A 21,415-nucleotide genomic window follows, 5' to 3' on the forward strand; every position below is an offset into this window, starting at 1 on the left:
CAAGACAGACACGTACACCCATGCCTTTTTTTTTTTTTTTGGTTTTTTCAAGACAGGGTTTCTCTGAGTAGCCCCAGCTGTCCTGGAACTCACTCTGTAGACCAGGCTGGCCTCGAACTCAGAAATCTGCCTGCCTGCCTCTGCCTCCCAAGTGCTGGGATTATAGGAGTGCGCCACCACCGCCCGGCCTGAATAAATTCTTGGTTAGTTTGCTGACAATTATTTTCCTAAAAATGAAGTCACATGCTCCTACTTCAGCCTTCCCAATGAGCACATACTTGTACAGGCCCAACATCTCTAATCAGAAAACTGGAAATGTTCAAAATGTAAACTTTCTGATGCTACAGTGACAACATAAGAGGAGAATTCCACAAATGATCTCAAGTGCAAGGTCACAGTGAAAATTCAGAGCACTGAAAATACTATGGAATACTGTGCAAAACCAGCACTGTGCTAGGGCACAGCAGTCTGAGACACAAGTGATTCCGTATTTACACTTCATTCTCAGACTACCTCATCATATCCATGAGCAAACACTTTCAAAGTAAAACCAAAACAACTGGAATCTGAAATCCTTCTAGTCTCCAGCATTTTGTGTCAGACACTTGATTTTGGCTTCCAAGAATAAAAACCCAAAACAAAAACCAATTTTTATCATTACAAAAAGCAGACAGCAGAGGGAGCCTTTGCAAGCAGTTAACAGTATGCAATGCCATTTCAGAAGGTACAGTAAATTACAAAGGAAATGAGCCACACAGGTGGTGAGTGTTCTGTCAGTTTTGTTCTCAGCCTGCAGGCCTCATGCCTTTCCCACATGCAGGACTGACAACCTTCAGACTGTGTTTTCCCAAGTGTGGCCTCTGGCCACCTGCACCAGGATTACCTGAGGTGCTTATTAAGCATGCAGATTGCCAGCATCCCCTGAGTGTCAGAAATCTCCATCCTCAGCTGGCTCTCAGGGGTCTGCTACCTTCAGTTTGAGAAACCAGGCTTTAAAGACTTGGAGCTGCCAATCACCTCTGACCCAAGGTAGAAAACAAACTAGTTTTCTAGAAGCTGTTTACAATCACCCAATTCTACAAAAATTATGTCTGTTTTTCTCAAAATGAGAATCTGTATAAAGTTTAATGTTTTCCAATGAGCTAGGTATGATAACATACATAGGTAACCCCAGTTCAAGAGGTGGAGGCATTGCCTTTAATCCCAGCACTTGGGAGGCAGAGGCAGGCAGGCAGACTTCTGAGTTTGAGGCCAGCCTGGTCTACAGAGTGAGTTCCAGGACAGCCAGGACTACACAAAGAAACCCTGTCTCAAAAAACCACAAAAACAAAAACAAAAACAAACAAACAAAAAGAGGTGGAGGCACAGCAGAGAAACCCTGTCTCGGAAAAAAAAAAAAAAAAAAAGAGGTGGAGGCAAAAGAATTCAAGGTCATTCTTAGATACACAGTGGGCTTTTAGGCCACCCTGTGTTACATAAGACTCTGTCTAAAAAACAACAACAATAAAAACTTTTGAATGAGAATTTGAATTAGAAATTCAAATTGTAGAGTGCTGGCCCAGAATGCATGGGACCCCAGCACCCTGTAAAACTGAGCTTGGTAGTGCATACTTATAATCCCAACACTTAGGAGGTAGAAGCAGGAGGATCAGAAGTTCAAGGCTATCTTTAGTTACACAGTTGTCCTTCACTACAAAGCAAGTTCAGACAAGCCTGGAATCCATGAGACACCATCTCGAGATAGACAGACACAGACAGACAGACACAAAGAGATATTAGAGGGTTAAAGAGATGGTTCAGCCAGTAAAGGCACTTGCCAGCAAGTCTAATGACCTGAGTTCAGTCCCCAGAACCTACAGAGAAAGAGGGAGAGAATGGGCTCCTCCTGCAAGGTGTCCACTGCCCTCCATCAGCTTCTGATACTGTATACTTTTCTCCAAAAACCTTGTGTGGTTGCTTCTCAATCTGAAAGTTTCTTGGCCTGTTTCTGTAGTCTAGCTTGAACCAGTACTTGCCAATATCTCTTATTGTTATTCTAAGTGAACTTAATATTTTTGGGCAAAATGAATCTTTTGATCTTCTCCTTCACTTGCTGTGCTCATCGTGAGGTTGCATGTTTTCTCATCTCCTGTGCAGTGTCTTCTTTTCTGATGTATGGGGTCATATCCCTGGCCTGCTTCCTTGTTTATAGTAGCTTTTGTCTTAGAAAACGAACTCTGAGTAACCCTTTATCTTTTGAAGTGTTACAAATATAACTAAAAACAGCTTTGTTTGTCCCCAGATTTACAATGGGAATGAATAAATAGTGATATAAGCTCAAGTTTATCAGGGTTGTAACTGGAATAGATAGACTTGAGAGAGAATTCTACAATCTCTACTCAGCTTTAGAAAAATGAAGGATGGGGACAAAAAGACACTAAACCCCATGGCTTCAGTAATAAGATAACACTGCTCATTATGGTCTATTACTTATATTCCAGTTGCCTGTGGTCAAAGGAGCTCTTTCTCAGGTCTTAGATTCACCATCATAGACCAATAACTAAGCCAAATGGACTCCAACACTGCCTTGCTGCCTGGGAGGTACACAGGTAGCAAGCACTTCTATGTCAGGTTGCAAAGAAATGAAAGATACACAGCCTTCAGAGTTTAGGTTTCTGTTAAAAAGAGTCATGTTACCATGTGGATGGGACTTGAACCACAATTCTGGAGCCTTCAAGACTGATCTGGGGTGCATAGGCTTCTTTATTTTCAATCTGTGCTGTGTCAACAACCACCTAGAAAAGAAACAAAGACGACCACCAAGTTCAGAGAGAGCTTTCAGTACAAAAATCCAAATATATAAGTATATCAGACACTCAGTGACCTGCAGAACCGCCTGCAGCACATCTGTACCAAGACCAGTGAGGCCCCCAGAGATAAGAGCAAGCAATGATACGCAAATATACAGAAACCAAATTCTAATTGTGGAATCCATTCAACTTTGTAGGCATTTTCTACACTGTAGTTATTATAATTACAAATTACTCAAGATGAATGTGGTTGTATATTCCTGTCATCCCAACACCTGTGAGGCCACGGAAGATAGATGCATTATGAGTCTGCAGGCAGCCTGTGCAATATGTGACCCTGTCTCAAAATGAAGAAATAAATGAGTCTGGAGAGTTGGCCATATGTTGAGAGTATTTCCTGCTCTTTCAGAGGACTTGAGTCCAAATACACATATCAGGCTGCTCACTGCCACCTGCAACTCTAGTTCCAGGAGATCCAATGCTCTTATTTGGCCTCCAAAGGTACACATGTGCAAACACACAATTTAATTTAAAAATATAAAGTCCTAAGAAAAATTTACACACACAACTTAATTTAAAAATAAAGTCCTAAGATAAAATTTTAAATGGGAAAGGACTGGAGAAAGTAGAAAAAGAAAGTGAAGGATAAGAGAAAGAGAAAAGGAGGAGAGATTTATTTTAGGGGCTTGTTGTTGTTTTGGTCTTTTCAAGACAGTGTTTCTCTGTGTAGCTCTGGTTGTCCTAGACCTCAATTGATAGTCGAGGCTGGCCTCAAATCCGGGATCCATCTGCCTCTGCCTCCTGAATGCTGAGATTAAAGGTATGCATCACCACACTACTATTTTAGTAGTTCTTTTTTTTTTTTAAGATTTATTTATTTATTATTTGTATATGAGTACACTGTAGCTATACAGATAGTTGTGAGTCTTCATCTGGTTGTTGGGAATTGAATTTTAGGACCTCTGCTCGCTCTGGTCAATCCTGTTCGCTCTGGTCACTCTGGCCCAAAGATTTACTTATTATTATACATAGGTACACTGTAGCTGTCTTTAGATGCACCAGAAGAGGGTGTCAGGTCTCATTACGGATGGTTGTGAGCCACATGTGGTTGCAGGGAATTGAACTCAGGATCTTCGGAAGAGCAGTCAGTGCTCTTACCCGCTGAGCCATCTCTCCAGCCCCAGTAGTTTTTTTTTTTTTTTTTAATGTTATATATGTGAAAGAAGAAAATGTCAGAACCCAAACTGGGCCTGGTGATACAGACCTGTTACCTAAGCTCCTTACAAGGGTGAGACAGAAAGACTACAAATTCAAGGGCTGGGGATATGGATCACTAGTAGAAAAACACATCTCCATTTTAGAAGGGATTAAGCTACACCTAGGTACTTCTCATAATTCCAAACACAGCTTCCAGTGTGTTCATTTCCACTGTTATAAATAAACAGGGTTCTCACGGCTGAACCTCTGAGAAACATTTCCTGTCCAAGGATCAGCCTTTGTTGGACCTGACAGGTGTTTCCTCTCTCCTTCTACTATGACTATGGTCCTAAATGTCCTTGTTAGCTACAACAAAGGCCCCACCATCAGTGGTAGGGAAGTAAAAAGTTTCTGGATTCTGGGTATGATTATACTTTCCCCCCTTAGCTTCAACTGTTTTCTCAAAACAGCCTTCTGATGTGCTCTGTGTTCTGGAGCACACACTGCCATAGTCCCAGCTTCAGCTGACACAGTCCTGGTCTCCAGGAAACTGGCTCAGTCTCTCTATGATAGGTTAGCAGAATGACCCTTGTTTCTTGCTTTTCTTTCTACACAAATCTTCAAGGAAACAGAGGCCAGATCTGTACAGGTAGGCTGTCCCTGAAGTAATCTGCATGAAACAGGGACAAACACAATTCTTTTTTTTTTTTTTTTTTTGGTTTTTCGAGACAGGGTTTCTCTGTGTAGCCCTGGCTGTCCTGGAACTCACCCTGTAGACCAGGCTGGCCTCAAACTCAGAAATCCTCCTGCCTTTCTCTCCCAAGTGCTGGGATCAAAGGCGTGCACCACCACTGCCTGGTGACAAACACAATTCTAATCTGTTCTTTCACGAATAAAGCAGAAATCAGACTATAAAGAATACTTATAAAAAAAAATTTTTTTTTTTTTTGAGACAGAGTCTCACTCTCTAACCATGACTATGAGGCAGAATCAAGTACTTACAAGCTACCTGGGTCGGCATGGCAGACAATAAAAGCTAACAGTGATCACAGATGCTGAGCTCTGGACCTAGTCCAACTCCATCCGAAGTTTCTTTAGTTTTTTTATTTCCCTTTCCTTTTCTCTGACAGGTAAAAGGCAGATTTTTACCGAAGCAGATACTGACATTTTCTTGTACAAAAGGTAATGGCAGAGAGCTAGGATAGGAAATGATTAGGTTGGGGCCCTGCCTCATAAGTGGACTCTGAGAGTAGGTGAAACAGGGGCTGACCTGGAAAGGTGAGAAGAACAAGCCACATTCAGTGAGGTCAGAGAACAAGCAGAGTGCAGAGAACTGAGATAGGAGGCCACCAGCCCAGCTCACTTAAGCAACAGGAAACTGCAGTGTTGCTGCAGAGCAGTCAGGCTAGTCAAGGCCCACGCACACAGTACTAATGTGTTTGTTTCCTTAAAATGAGGAAAGCCCACGCACACAGTACTAATGTGTTTGTTTCCTTAAAATGAGGAAAGCCAACAACATCACCACTTTATACGTACATTCCCAGGAAATACAGGTTATAAAGGCATTAAAACAAACAACAAAACTTTCAGTTCTGAAGGGAGAGCAGGGTCTTTCTATGTATCTCAGGCTGACCTCCAACTGTTCCTTTTGCCTCAGCCTGTGCAGTATTTTGCATATGTGCTCTCATCCTCTCACATATACTCACCAGCCCTGCCTGGCCGAACAGCAGCTGCACAGCAGTCTTACAGGCACCCCGCCATGTGGACGGACACACCTGGTTCAGGACTTCAGTCACAGGAAGCTCGTCCCTAGGTGTGATTCCATTGTAGCAGCCTGCTTCCTTGATGAGCTGTAACATGGTGTGCTACAGATTGACAAGAGAGAGGACAGTTCACATCTCAGGACTCCTACCACTAGAAAAGCTCCAAAACTTACAGGGGTGCATTTATGCAACCATCCTCAAGAGAGGTGCTCTGGAGCCGGGTAGTGGTGGCGCACGCCTTTAATCCCAGCACTTGGGAGGCAGAGGCAGGCGGATTTCTGAGTTCAAGGCCAGCTTGGTCTACAGAGTGAGTTCCAGATCAACCAGGGTTACACAGAGAAACCCTGTCTCAAAATACCAAAAAAAAAAAAAAAAAAAGAGAGAGAGAGAGAGAGAGAGAGAGAGAGAGAGAAAGAGAGAGAGAGGTGCTGTGACAGTACCCAGACCATCATGCCATTTTGAAAAAAAAAGTTTTTGGAGGTAAGATCTGCTATGTCTCCTAATTTCTAGGCATATTACTTTGGACTTCAGTTCCTTTGTCAAATTGAAATGAGGGCATACCCATACCTCAATGAGACACTTAATTAAATAAAACAATGTATGCGAAGCACTTTGTTGTATTTCCCATGATGCTTCACAACTATTATTACTGCACCAAGATTTCTATTACTTAATTCTCAAAACTCCACCAGCAACCATTAAGCATCAACAATAACTCATGGTGTACTCTCAAACTCTTAAAGATCTGAACAAAATTATTTATAAAATTTGCTTAGTAAATGTCTTATTATGTTATCCCAGGGTGAGGTGTAACTGCATGTTTGCTCTACATGTGTGAAGCAGAGTTAAACCCCTAGCACCATACACAAAAAAAGAAGAGACATCACAGGCCTACATTTGGCCATCACTGTACTCAGAAAAGTTAGAACCTCCTTCCATGATTTCCACTTTTGTTTTTTAATGTACATTCTTTAAAAGCCCTTGAGTTTCCTGTAACAGCTCTATTCCCAAGTTCATGCTCAGTTACTGGAACCCAGGGAATCCACAGAAAGATACCGTCTTAAGCTTCAGATTGTCAGCAGCCGACTCATTAAAGGAGACCCCCTTCAGGAAGTGCGATCCTATCTGCACAGGGACCGTGGGAAGCTCACACTGCATGGGCTGTGGGGGTGTCTGCCTTCGCCCCGTTTGCTGAGCTTCCGCCTCACTGCAGCAGCCCTGAAAAAGATTTGGATAGGGGAGTGGAGGTGACTTACAGCTCACGTGATAAAGCATTTGGTTTCCACAAGACTGAGTTAACAACTCCCACAAACCCCCCAGAGCCACTGGAGAGTAAAGTGTACCTGCAAACTTGCTTCAATGGCCTTTGGGTTTAGGTGGAAGCCAGCTTTCATTGCATATTCACAGTGGCCTAAGCTTTCCAGAGCTATTTTATATGCCTGTAAGAATCAAGATCATGCAACAGATTAGAATACGGCAAAGTCCAACAAAAATAGGAACTTAAAATTTCTACAGTTGTGGGGAGTGGATCTGGAAGGAGTTAGGTAGGAGAATGGAGTGAATACACTGTATGCATACATGAAATTCTCGAAAAATAAATACATTATGTTAAAATTCCACTACAGTTATTGAGACTTGAGGACATACTATTACTTTGTTACCTTTTTGAGTAGTTCAACTTCATGACTCTAATCTTCCCCCTTGGTAGACTTGCATCTAACAATATTGACACACTTACCTGCAAAGCACTGTCAATTTTTATGTTTAGCTCTTTTAGCTGGTGCTCAGGAATTGCTGCAGTTTGAGAACAAAAAAGTTGTTGGACTTCAATTCCTGCCAGGCGTCCATCACAGCCTCTCTCTCTTAATCTAGATGTTGCCTATGACATAAATAGTAACTATTAGGTAAAGAAAGGCAATTATAGTTACTAGTAAAATTCAAACAGGACCAGCAGCAACAAATCCCATACCTAAAATGAACTATGTAAGCTGGATATATACCAGGGTTTTGGACAGGTCACACTACAAAGTCAGAGACTGAAACTTTACAGACTTAACTTTTGAAGATGGTCTTACCATGTAACCCAAGCTGGCCTCAAACTTAGAACTGGTATGCCTCAGCCTCCTATGCACTAGGATTACAAGCCTGTACTGCCACCCTTGGCCAAATAACATTTCTAGGAGTTAAGTCTCTGTTTTTCCAGGTCAGGATAGAAATGTTAATATTTACAAAACACACAGAACTGTAGGAAAGATCAAGCTCAGGGTTTTCAGTTTCGCAAGTATGTGTACACACCAGCCTGTCTATCCAAGCCCTAAATATATAGCCTTATACATAGCCTAATACATAGCCTTAAGATTAAAACCAGCTGACTTCTAAGAATCTTCCAGTGAAATGTTTAGCCCACAGGAGTTATATCAGCTACTACCCCAACCCTAGAGCATAAAGTCTGGTCTGCCTTCCTGAAGATGATGCCTCACCAGCCAAAGGTGAACTTAATAATTAAAACTGTAGCAGGGAGCATAGCAGGCACTGAAAGTGGCATCTAGGGACTGTCTTCAGTGGCCACACCTGTACTCACCATATTCTAAAGGATTATGAGTTCCAGGCCAAACTGGGCTACAAAATAAGAACCAGTCTCATAAAAAGACAATTTAGGTTGAAAGTTGGAAGGTGCTCAGGATAGGAGAGGGCATGTCAAGACACTGACAAGCCCTAACGTCCACAGCGATCCAAGGTGAAGGAGCAGAACACTTTAAGGAACTCCATAAAGTCCATAAAGGATCAAGCAAGAAAATGGCCATAGGCAAGGCAGGAGTCTGACACGGCAGGACTTAGTATGTCATAGTGAGGCATCCATATTTGACCTGAATAAAATGAGAAGCAATGATGCCTCACTTTAAAATCAGAATGGTGAGGCAGAAATGGAAGAATGCAGTTCAGAAAGAAGTATGACCTACCTTCCAAAACTAGGAATTGATAGTAGATGGGGATAGGTGGGTGGGTGAGCTGGTGAAATGGGGGACAGACATGATGGGAAGAGTCAAAGTCTTGGGTTTTGAATGTATGGCCTAGTGTTGGGTGGCACCACTGACTCCCATGGGGATGGCATGGAGAGAAACATGTCCGTGAAAAGCCAAAACTGAGCCACCTGGGGAACCTAAGAGAGAAGCCACTTAATTCAGGGACCTGGAGCCCATGGGAAGTGGGTTGGCATATACATTTGAAGCATCCCTCCACATAGGAGTGGTCTAAGTCCCACACTGGGTCAAGATCCCCTAGGGGGAAGGGCACACAACACTGAACCACAAGAAGCTCAACTTAGAAGCTGCTCTGAGGAGAGTCTAGCAAAGCAGATGAAGAAAGGACAGCTCGGTGCAAAGAAGGCAACTTTTTTCTTAACTTTAATTCTAAATGCTTATATGAATCTATTTCGTGTAGTCTGAGACTGGGCACAAATGTGCCACATTTGCATGTAAAGTTTAGAAGGCAACTTTTGGGGATTCAGTTCTTTCCTTTGACCCTATTACACAGAACAAAACTCATACCATCAGGTTTCTGTGTCAACCCCTTTACCTGCTGCAAAAAATCCTGCTAATTCATAACATATTGTATATTCCCATAATACTTAGTAATTTTTAACAAAAGGTGAAAGATTTATTTGGCTGAGGAGAAATCAGAAAATATATGGTTTTCAGAATGAATAAAAAAGGTGAGGAAAAGACAACTCCAAAGAGCAGAGAAATGGGTAGACTTTTAGGTTGGAAGCACATAAGTACTAAGAGATAGAAAATACTGGGTGCAGTGGCAGAAGCCAGTTCCTTGAAAATGGAAATAAGATAATGCTGAGGTAAGCCCTGGACCTGAGAAAAGGGCACCTCCTCTGTTGTCATAAAAGGGAAGGGACAGATGGGGTGGAGGTGAGCTGGAGAAGTGGTACTGTTCTGACCATGCAGGGAGAAAGACTGCACCAGGAGACTCCATGTTCACAGGCAGTGTGTGGAATGGGTACCTACAGGAAGCAATGGGCAGAAGGGCACTGGCCACATGGAAGTGGGCAGGGGAGAAGATCAGTGAGGTGGCACTGAAGTTGGAGAGTGTAAAGGGAATATTCTGGAGGCTGGAGCTGGAAGCAATAATGACAGAGGGCTGTGAAGCCAGATTACAGACAAAGGCCTGAACCCACACCAGCAGAGGAAAAGGACAGTAGTAAGCCCCACCGTCAAGTCAACCTCTAATTGCCATTGAGGGTTTCTGAGGAAAGCCTTTTACATGAAAGAGAAAGCCAAACAAACAATAACAGAAAAAAAGACAGACAGCAGCACAGCAGAGTATTACATCAGAAATGGCACAGTGTGAAAACCTAGACAACTCTCTGGGAAAGGAGAAGAGAGAAGATTAGAATTTCATTTATTTTTGTTTTGAAACATAAATATCCTACGGTTGCATATATCCTAAGATGACCTTGATAGCACTATGCTAGCAAGGATGACCTTGATTGAGCTCCTGATCCTCCTGCTTCACCTCCCAAGTGCTGTGACACAGGTGTTTGCCACCATGCCTGGCAATAGGTCCATAACAAAAGGCAATACAGTGCAACTTAACTGTGGGGTAATTCAAATCATCTAAGAAATCAACATACCTACAATGGAGGTAAAATCCTTTGGTGATGTAAGGGTCATTGAAATACAGCCTTATTACAATGAAACCCAATGTCTAAAAATTGTTCTTATTTTGGGCTTGTACCACAGTAAAGAGCCAAGATTTTAAACTCTACTAAATACAAAACAAACAAAAAGACTTTATATACTCATGTTCATTTAAGAAAATACTAGTAGTGATGTATTATTTTTAAGTATACAGCTAATATGTTTGGAGTTATTTAAAATTTATATTGAGAAAAGTGTATTTTCACTATTGCTGTAGACGAGCATCTACATAAGACTGTTAAATCAATTGTTGTTTTATATCAAACAACTTTTATAATACTTATTTTTATTTTTATAATATTTTATAAATTTTAAGGAATACGACAAAAAAATATATTATAGGTATTGAAGGGGGGGTCTATGGGAGGAGTGGTGGTAAAGAAGGGGAACAAGAATGTGATTCAATTCTATTTAATTAAAATGTTTTTAAATGTTTAAAAAAAAAAGAAAGAAATCAACATACACTCCTTAACCATACATGAAGATCTTGTATTCTCTATATAAAGCAAATTAGCAAGTCTTAGTGAGGTCACTTTGGAAGGTTTTACTTTTTCTTTTTCTCACTTGGAAAGAGGTGTTAGCATGTCTGCAAGAGAACTACTGAAATGCGGCAGAAAAGGAGTGCATAGCTTTAGAGTTTTGTCTAGGCTCCTCGGCTGGACTTCAGGCTTGTGCGGTGGTACTGACTGTCACAGTCCAGCTTACTTTGGGTCAGTCCATAACTCAGGGGACCACTCCCACTGTGCTATTCCCTCTAGTAATCACTGTAGTGCATGTGTTATTCAGTGTGGGCTTTGTGGGCTGCTATGAGCCTGTGAGAAAATTTCTGCCTCATGACTTCAACTGCTATCTTCCTGTCTCTTTCACTTATCAACAATTGTGGCCATGGTTTAAAATATTTAGAGATAAGGCATGTATCGCTATAATAAAAACTTTGAGAAGCAGATACAGAATTACTCTTTAAAAACAAACAAACAAACAAACAAACAAACAAAAAACCTACCAAATGGCCTTAACCCTAGATGTAATGTCAGATAGTTCTAAGTGCAGCAGGGTGACTAACAATACATATTTAAGGAACATTTCTAGCATGGTCAAGGGCTGAGCCCTGACTCTTGCTGTGTTAGCAATCACTGTGAGCTGCGGGTCTCATTTCAAAGTATCTGCAGGCTTGTGTCTGTGTGAAGTGTGGGATCTGGCTGATGAAGAATGCAATGCTGCTGGCAACTGCAGCAGCTCTGAGCACTGCTCTTACTGAGGTCCTGGAAACTGCCTTTGCCTCCTACCTCAGACAGAACACTGATGAGACTATGTAGTTGAGTATTCTCAGCCTCTTCTCCTAAGGCAACAGTACCCTCCAGGTTTTTCAACATAATACTTTCCTATCAAAAGTCCACACACATTTGCATGTATGTGTTAAATGTTTACAAGACACATACTGCCATTGATGAAGACTGACTAAAAAACAAACCAGGACTGAAGAAAGGGCTCAGTGGTTAAGAGCACTTCCAGAGGACCCAAGTTCAACTCTCAGCAACTATATGGTGGCTTACAATCACCTGTAACTTCAGTTCCAGGGGAATTGATGACCTCTTCTGGTTGCCCTTCTTGAAGACTGTACACATATGGTGCACTAACATATATGAAGGCAAAATACCTGTACACATTAAAAATAAATAAGTGGGGAATAGTGATAGCCACCTATAACCCTAGCATTTGGGAGGCTGAGGCAGAAGCATTATGAGTTTGAGGCCTGCCTGGGTCATTTGGCAAAATCCTATCTTGAAAATGAAAGGGGAAGGAGGGGGAAGGAAAGAGAAAGACTAACTTTATAAAAAGGATTTTCTTTTTTTAACCTTATCTATGTGCATGCCTGCATGCCTGTGTGTACACTCATGAAAGTCAGGATAATCAGGTTCAATGGCAAACACCTTCACCAATTGAGACACCTTGCCAGCTGAGGGACCTCCACTGCCCTCTCTTGCTCCCCATCCCTGCCTGCATGTCCTTGCTGCCTGCCCTTGTTTTTGTGTCATATGTATCATTTGACTTTCTTCCTTCCTCCCTCCTGCCCAAGATCTTTTTCTTCCTTCCTTATCATGGCCCCCTTTTATCACAAACATACATAGAGACTATATACACAACCTACAGAAATTTAAATCTAGACTCTGTACACCAAAAGAAAGTATTCTGTGTTCATCTTTCTGGGTCTGGTTTACTTAAGACTCTTCTTTACAAATTTTTAATTTATGTGTGTGTTTGAAAGGGTGCCCATGCACACAGCAGGCAGAGGCAGTCCCAAGTGTCATCCAGTCTTACTCACTGTCACAGTCTTCCGTAGCAGTCTCCCTGAACCTTAAGATCATTTTGGTTTTTAAGGATTTTGTTGTAGTTATTGTTGGCTATCCTGATAAACTCCAGTGATCAACTTGGGGATCCAAACTCCTCATAGTTGCAGAGCAAGAATTACAAAGATTCCAAACACTTCTAAGAGATGAACATCTGTAACTCCAGCTTCAAGGGATGACATGCTTCTCTCTGACCTCCACAGACACCTGCACTCACATGTACACACCACTCCCCCAATACACAATTTAAAATAAATCTTTAAAATAAAAACAATAGTTGGAAGGTGGTAGCAAACACCTTTAATCCCAGTACTGGAGACATAGAGAGACAGAGGAAGGCAGATCTCTGAGCTCAAGTCTGAAATACAAAAATGAGCTCTAAGACATCCAGGGCTACACAGAGAGACTCTGCCTTGAAAAACAAAATTAATTAATTTAAAAAACAAAACACCCCCAAACAGGGCTGAGAATGTAGCTCAGTAGGTGGGGTGTTTACCTAGCATGCATGAAGTCCCAGGTTCCAATCCCAGCACTATATAGACCAGCCATGGTGGCACATTCCTGAAACTCCGGTATTTGTGAGGTTCCTCTTGCCAAACACTCCTGTTACCTAGCCTACCTGGCTACTTATTGAGCACTCACCCTCCTGGCCAGCTCCACTTGTGCCAGGAAATGTTTGTGAACCTCAAAAAGACCAAGGATCCAAATCCAATGCAATCACATTAGGCTCCCTGCCAACCCAGCAGGAAGATGGAGCTTAGTTTTAGGTAAGCATTTATAGAGGCAAGAAAGAGGTTATCTTGCCTGGGCACATCTGATTGGGGCGGGGGATTGATTATGGCCTTCAATATAATTGGCTGGTGCTGGGAGCCAAACCATAAACTTAACTTCTTCTGCTTTTCTCCTGATTGGTGGTTGTTAGGAAGTGAAGTGTCATGGGCAGGCTTGTAACCTGGAGGTGTATATTTGTTGGGGAAACTGGTACTAGGTACTGGCCTGTTAGTTAACTTGAGTTTAACCTTAGGTTAGGTTTTCTAAGATGGAGTCTGAACCCAAAAAAATCTGGTCTCTCACACTGTCATTCCTGACTTAGGTGCCAGCCTTCTCCCTGGCTCACCTCTTTAGACTTTCCCATACCATTCCCATTCAGAAGAGGGCCCGTCCTTCTGGGTCTGGACAACTCCTGCATCCTCTGGACCCTGTTTCTGTAAGCCTCTCTCTACAGGTATCATTTTAATGTCTGGCACAGGCTTGACATAAAGTAACTGCTTTTAAAGACATTTGCTGTCACAAGAAGAAGCAAGCGAGTGGTAAGTTTACTTAATGTCTAAAGCAAGTAGCTCTTCTGGGAGCCAAAAGACAAAGAACCCAAACAGCCTCTCCCATGTCAGTTACCTCAGCTGCCCCTCGCCAGGATCGCACGGCTTCCTCCAGTTCAGGTGTGTGGCCCATGCCAGATAGAGTACTGCTGTTCTTTTTTTCTGGCACAACTACCTCTGCAAAGCAAGAGTGAGCCACTGGCTGGACTTTCTGCAAGGCGTGAGTCAAAAACTGGAAATGGACTTGCACCACTGTCAAGAAACATCGTCCCAACACCTGTGAAAACAAGAGAGGGGATTTTAGGCTGTGGGTTGCTCATGGATTAATGCAATAACTCCTCAACTGTCAACAGACTGGCAATCATAAAAGTATGCAATGTTAGAAAGTCCCCCTGTTTTACAAGTGCCTGCCTCCTGGGCCTTGGTACTAGAAATTTGGAAGTCAAAACACTTCAAAGCAAGCAGTAAGCCTCAAACATAAGTGGGTCTTCCAACTTCCCACCACCTGTCCTCACTTCCCGAGTCTAGACTCTGTCTTCCGAGTTCCTGTGGGCCGGAGCCATTCACAATCTCAGTTGTGGCCACAGAGTATTCAGAACGCAAAGGAAAAGTCATGGCGTGTGAGTAAAAGTCTGAAAGGTTGCCTTGACCTAGAGGAAAACATTCCACTGGGAATGAAACCCAAAGATCCTGGTTGTTTCAATGCTGTGCTAATATTGTTATGAATACAGTTATCTGCCGTGTTCCTACTCATTACAAAACAAAGCTAACAGACTAGTCTTCCAGGAGTCAACAAAACATAGGAGACAATTCTATCAACAGGGCAGAAACCCACTATCTGACACATATCAGTGGTTGGTTGGCTGTTTAATAATTCAAAAAGGGTCTCACTGCAAAGCTCTGGCTGTCCTGGAACTCACTCTGTATGCCAGGCTGGTTTCAAACTCACAGCAATCTGCCTGCTTCTGACTACCAAGTACTGGGATTAAATGCATGTGCCACCATGTCCAGCCAGAAATTTTTTTTCAAACAATAAATCTGACAGATGTGGTGATATATTCAGGTAATTGTAGCACTTGGAAGACTTAAGTAGATGCATCATGAGTTCAAGACCCGCCTGGTCTACAAAGAAAGTTAGAAGCAATCTTTCCCCTGATTCAAAACAATAATAATAGAAGCCCAAGTCCCACTGCTAATAGACAAGTGTTCTAAATTGTTAGCCCAATGAAGTTTGTTTTTTACTTTGTTTTGTTTTTTCGAGACAGGGTTTCTCTGTATAGCCCTGGCTGTCCTGAAACTCACTCTGTAGACCAGGCTGGCCTCGAACTCAGAAATCTGCCTGCCTCTGCCTCCCAAGTGCTGGGATTAAAGGAGTGCGCCACCACTGCCCAACCCAATGAACATTTTAAGCCACGAAAGAATACTTGCTTGGAGACCAGGGCAGCTGTTCTCTTTCTTGAACATTTTAACTTTACTTCCTTCCCCCGACCTGCTTCAGGAGACAGGGTTTCTCTGGATAACCCTGGCTGTCCTAGAACTCAATCTGTAAACCAGGTTGGCCTCAAACTCAGAGATCTACCTGTCTCTGCCCCACCAAGTGCTAGTACTAAAGGCGTGCACCACTTTCACCTCCCCGCTCTTTACTTTCTCTTTATGTTTTTAGTGATATTGAAGCTGTCCCAGGGTCCGGAGCAGAATGAGGAAGAGCTAACATCCTCAGTCCTTTTCATCTTTGTACTTTGTATAGGAGGGTCTCACTAAGTAGCTCAGGCTGGCTTTGGACTTTCAATACCCCTGCCTCAGCCTACTGAATTTCTTAGATCTCGGGAGTGTTTCAGGAATCTGGTTTTCTAACTTGGGCACAGCTGTGATGTTTGTTATGATTTCCTATGTTTTTCTCTATAAAGCAGAAGAAACTGCTGGCTGAAAAGATACTGAGCTTGGAGAATTCAAAGTTCAAAGCCAGCCTGGGAAATCTGGTGAGACCCCATCTGCTCCAACTGTGCACTGTTTGCCACAAAGATCTAACATCCAAGAGATTCCCCCATGTTCTCACCCCTTCTTGTACCTTGGAGCAGCCTAAAGACTCAGCCACATCCAAGTCAGATGCTGTCCTTAACCACAAACCCAATCCATCAAACAACAGAGCTGTTTAGCTAAAGAAACTGCAACAGGCCAGCTCCCAAAGTAATACCTATCCTCTCTAAATGATTTCTCCCCCGTGGAAAGCACCAGAGCAAACAAGTTAATTTAAACTTTCATCCAAGCCGGGCAATGGTGTCACACACCTTTAATCCCAGCACTTGGGAGGCAGAGGCAGGCAGATTCTGAGTTCGAGGCCAGCCTGGTCTATAGAGTGAGTTCCAGGACAGCCAGGCTACACAGAGAAACCCGGTCTCTAAAACAAAACAAAAAACCCAACCAAACAAACAAACAAAAAACAAAAAGGGCTGGAAATATGGCTAGGCGGGTAAGAGCACTGACTGCTCTCCTGAAGGTCCTGAGTTCAAATACCAGCAACCACATGGTGGCTCACAACCATCTGTAATGAGATCCGATGCCCTCTTCTGGTACATGTGAAGACAGCTACAGTGTATTTACATATAATAATAAATAAACCTTAAAAAAAAATAAAGTTTCATCCAAAACTAAAGCAAAAAATCAAACAAAAAACTCACATTAAAGTGTCCACCCTCTAAGTGAACAGCTAAATCAAAGCTGAACTCTAGCTCCTGGGTTCTTACTGCCTCTCTCCTCAGAGTTCCTCCCCACTAAGGCTATGGCTATGAAGGGTAGGGTGAGGGACACAGAGGTAGCAGACCTCAGAATCCAGCTAGAGACTCCTGACATGAATAAACACCATCTGTTTAGTACAATGCATATTACCTGTCAGCTTTAACTAAGCATTTAGCATATGCTTGGTCTACACTACAGATTTCATATGGGTTGTGTCACAATCCCAGAACACCCCTATGAAGTCATCTCTATGTTACAGAGAAAAAGACTGAGGCTAGACAAGTTATAAAACCAGGCACAAAGGTTATGTTACAAAACAGGCAGAGCAGTCTCTTCATTCAGTGTTCAGTTTCTATGGCTTTAGCAAGTATGCCCTGCTGTCTTCAACACTTTCAACACCCAGACAGGGGGTGGCAGCACTAGACCAGGCACACAACAGAAATTCAGTCTTAACTGGCACTGGCTGAGGACACAAGGAAGCTCCCCATAGTGCCGTCACAGAGAAGCCGGGCTGGCTCCTCCAAGTTGCACTCTTTCCCCTCTTTCTTGGCCTCTTAGCAAGCTATGGGAGAAAGGAAAGGAGGGGAAGTGAAGATGCCATGCTGCTCTGGGATCACATTCTCAGAGCTTCTGACCATTGAAAATTACTTGCTCCTTCTAATAATAAATATATAATACGTGAATGCCTAATATGTACAAAGCTCAAAAACCCTGAGGGTACACAGGAAAGAGGATGAGAAAGTCCCTTTGCTCAAGAGGGTTACATCCTAATGGGGCTAGGAGACAACAAAGCCATAAATAGACACAAGGTCAGATGCAGCTGGAGAACAAGCTGCCTGGCAGGTGGTGAGGAAAAGGCTCTCTGAGGATAAGCCAAGGAAGAAAGCCTCACTTCCTACTCCGACAGGAATATTCTGAGACATGGCAGTGAAGCCTGGTGTCTGGATCACAGAAGTATGGGGCTGGGGTGGGTCTTCCTGAGGTACTGCTAAAGTGGTGGAGGTGGAAGTCTGCTGCAGGATGCAGTGGGAGAAGAGATGCTAGAGAGCTTTATGAAGAACTGTCAGTCTACATCTCTGCTCTTTATTATGTACCTAACCCTTAGATGAGTCATTTAAGCTGCAGTTCTCTGTAAGGCTGCCTCTTCTTTCCCACGATGTGTAAAGCATCAACCCAATTAAGATTGTGACAAAATATACGTTGTAAATAATTAAAGGCCAACCAACCAGTAGTTACTCTGGCTCTTGGAAACTGGTTTCAGTGACTACTTATTATAAAATGTCACCTCAAGTAACAGACATATAAACATCACCTTCTGAAAGGATGGAGCTCCTGTCTCTGCTCACCCTTTATCTCATTTCTCTTCCTGGCTCAGTCCTCAACCCACTTGATAGACCTCACCCTCCTTGACTCAGGGATGGGCCAGTTCTTAGGGACTGTCCTCACACAGGTTTGGAAGAGTGTGTCCCAGGGTCACAGACAGCTCTCTTAGCTCACAGACTCAGGGCATGTGAGGCTACAGAACAGATTGGATAAGCTGGAGAATGGGTGAGTGAAACAGTAAAGGCCAGGCACTTAAGTGTAAAATAGCATTGAATCTCTACCAACAGCCATCCATGCCAAGGAGCCCCACGCACGGTAAAGTAACCTATTTTACAGATGACAAAACAGTCTTAAAAAGATAAATTTGCTTAATGTCAAGTAGGTTTAAGTGAGGAATGTCTGTCTCACTCCAAAAGACATTTCTGACCACCAGGTTGCCCTGTCTGTCTATGACAAGATCCAGGATGTAAAAACACTAGTGGATAGGTACTAAAAAGAAGACATTCTGAGAAAAAAAAAAAAAGAAAAGAAAAGAAAAAAAGAAAAGAAAAGAAATAAAAAAAAAGAAGAAGACATTCTGGAAAGCAGATAATCATCAGGGAGCTACTGAAACAGAACCCTGCTTACTGGGATTCCTGATGGCCAAGAAGAGTATATCATAAACCTGGTGCCATGGTATATGCCTGTAATCCTAGCACTCAGGAGGCTGAAACATGAGATCCACAAATTCAAAATCCACATGGGTCCCAGAGTGAGACCAGGTCTCAAAGCAGAACAGTAGAGCACATGAACCTTTCTATTCTCTTATACTGTATGCACAGTATCTACTATGCTGTAGACATAGGTATAACCAGAGTCCCTTTCTTCTTGGTGTACATGTTTGCTTGTCTAATGTTGCTGTTAATATTTTATTTTATTTTTTTTGTTTTTGTTTTTTTGTTTGTTTGTTAGTTTGTTTTTGAGACAGGGTTTCTCTGTGTAGCCCTGGCTGTCCTGGAACTCACTCTGTAGACCAGGTTGGCCTCGAACTCAGAACCTGCCTCTGCCTCCCAAGTGCTGGGATTAAAGGTGTGCACCACCACCGCCCGGCTATTAATATTTTATTTTTATCTGTGTGTTTGCCTACACATATATCTATACCCCATGTTTATGCCTAGTGCCTGAAAAGGCCAGAAGAGGGTTTGGATCCCCTGAAACTGGAATTACAAACAGATGAACTGCCATGTAGGTACTGGGAACTGAACTCAGGTCTTCTCCAAAAGCAGTCATCTTTCCACCCCACTTGTATGTTTCTTGAGGCAACAACTCATCTGGACTGGCCTCATTAGTGCAACCTCACTAGTATAAGGATGACCTTGTATTGAGATTATAGGCCTGGGCCACCATGTCCTCTTTCTTCTCAGTAAATTTTATATCTTAAGCAGATTACAAAGGGTTCTAATTTAAGACCATCCTGTTTGAGAACTAAGACATCCTTTCTACACCGTCATAGTTGTTGAGGGTCAACTTATATGTTCTGAAATTTTGTTACAGCTATTCCTTCCTGGGATGCAGCCCAATTCAGCACTTTCTACCTACTTGTGAATGGAACTGTTTATCTCCCAAAACAGCTTACTTTTTTTCCATATTAACACAGATGGGAGAACCCAAAAGTTCACTGCTCTGTTTAACTCCATTCAAAAATTCATCTTTCTGGGATCCCTAGCAAGGCAAGAACTAAGTCATTCTGTACCTTATATCTGATCAGATGAAAAGTCTCTAGAGTGAAAGCAAGTTGACAGACTGGCTGCTTCCATTCGAAATTCCAAAGCCATTCCATCATTTCCCTCTTTCCAGTACTCATATACCTTACACATTCCATTTGATTTTCGGTGTCCACAACCTTGTTTTGAATACAGCTTATTGTCTACACTGCAGAGTCCAAAGACTCTGTAATTCCAGAGTCTTTACACAATGACCCAACCCACAGACCAGACCCTGATACTGCTATCTAAACGTGTCTTGGGAGAAACAGAGAACGCAGACTACTTGCAGGCTATGGAAATTACTTATGAAAACTGCACTACAGGTTAAAAATGAAAAAAAACAAAGCTTACTGAAAACAGCACACAAGAAAATAGGACAAGAGACTGCTGGCGCTGTACTGTGGCAGAATGCTTGCTGATCACGCAAGACTCAGATTCCATCCCAGGGGTGTGGTTCCTTTTGATTAACAAAAAAAAACCTAGAATCTTTTCACAGCCAGAATTTTCGATCACAGAGAAAAACCAAGCTGTACATAAGGTGGACAATCAGAGAATGTAATAAAGTCAGCATATGCCTACAACACCACATGTTCAGACAAAAGTACATTCTGACCTGGACAAGCTGCTATATTGCCTGCAAAAACAGCAGAGGTGGTTTCTGAGCTCCTGTCTGTTACATGGGCTAAGCACCATGACATGCAAAGCCTTTGACGGTGATACATCTTCACTTTTAACTGGACAGGGCTTGGAGGGGCGGGAGTTTTGCTAAAAAAATAAACAGTACTAACCATTCACGAATAAGTATAACAAATACTTTGGGTGTTTTAGTAAAATTTAGATGTTATTATATGTTGTTTTGTTGTTCATTTCCCAAAATAAATTATACCAAAAATATACTGTCAGGCTGGGATTATAGGTCAATAGCAGAGCACCTGTCTTAGCATGTATAGGGTCCTGAATCTAATTTACTGCCATGTTATATGTGCTAAATATATAAGAAATATATCTTGTTCGTATTTTTGAGACAGGGTCTCACAATGTAGCCCTGGCTAGCCTAGAAATTATTATGTAGACCAGGCTGGCTTCATATTCAGATATAAAGAGATCAGTTTGCCTCTGCTTTCACAAATGCTGGGATTAAAGGTTTGCTCTAGTACACCTAGCCATTTTTTCGATTTTTAAAAAACCATATGCATATGTTGTGTGTCCATATAAGTATAGGTACCCATAGAGTCCAAAAGATCTTCGAGAGCTAGAGTTACAGGTGCTTGTAAGGCACCCAACATGGATACAGGGAAGCCAAACTCAAATCCTCCGCAAGAACAATACTTGCTCTTAACCTCAGAGCCATCTCTCTTAACCTTCACAAACCATGTTTCAAATACACTGCTATAAATCTTAATACAACTTAAAAAAAAAAAAGATTATCCAGGGAAAGGCTACAGAAGATAAGTATCTAAATTCATATTATTTATAATAAATCAAA

General features: G+C 42.3%; 1 protein-coding gene across 7 annotated transcripts in view; it reads right to left on the reverse strand.

Moving 5' to 3' along the window:
• The window catches only part of Kiaa0355 (KIAA0355 ortholog), an 86,127-nt gene that overhangs the window by 19,338 nt on the left and 45,374 nt on the right, over positions 1-21,415 (reverse strand). For all 7 annotated transcript variants that reach the window (XM_031386175.1, XM_031386174.1, XM_031386170.1 and 4 more), the window contains 6 exons: positions 14,202-14,402; positions 7,488-7,628; positions 7,093-7,188; positions 6,806-6,967; positions 5,693-5,851; positions 2,677-2,774 (listed from right to left, as the gene is read on the reverse strand). In XM_031386175.1, coding sequence (XP_031242035.1) covers positions 2,677-2,774; positions 5,693-5,851; positions 6,806-6,967; positions 7,093-7,188; positions 7,488-7,628; positions 14,202-14,402 — 857 coding nt within the window. The remainder of the gene's footprint in view (positions 1-2,676; positions 2,775-5,692; positions 5,852-6,805; positions 6,968-7,092; positions 7,189-7,487; positions 7,629-14,201; positions 14,403-21,415) is intronic.

The sequence above is a fragment of the Mastomys coucha genome, unplaced genomic scaffold (assembly GCF_008632895.1).
Source record: "Mastomys coucha isolate ucsf_1 unplaced genomic scaffold, UCSF_Mcou_1 pScaffold21, whole genome shotgun sequence".
Lineage (NCBI taxonomy): Eukaryota > Metazoa > Chordata > Mammalia > Rodentia > Muridae > Mastomys > Mastomys coucha.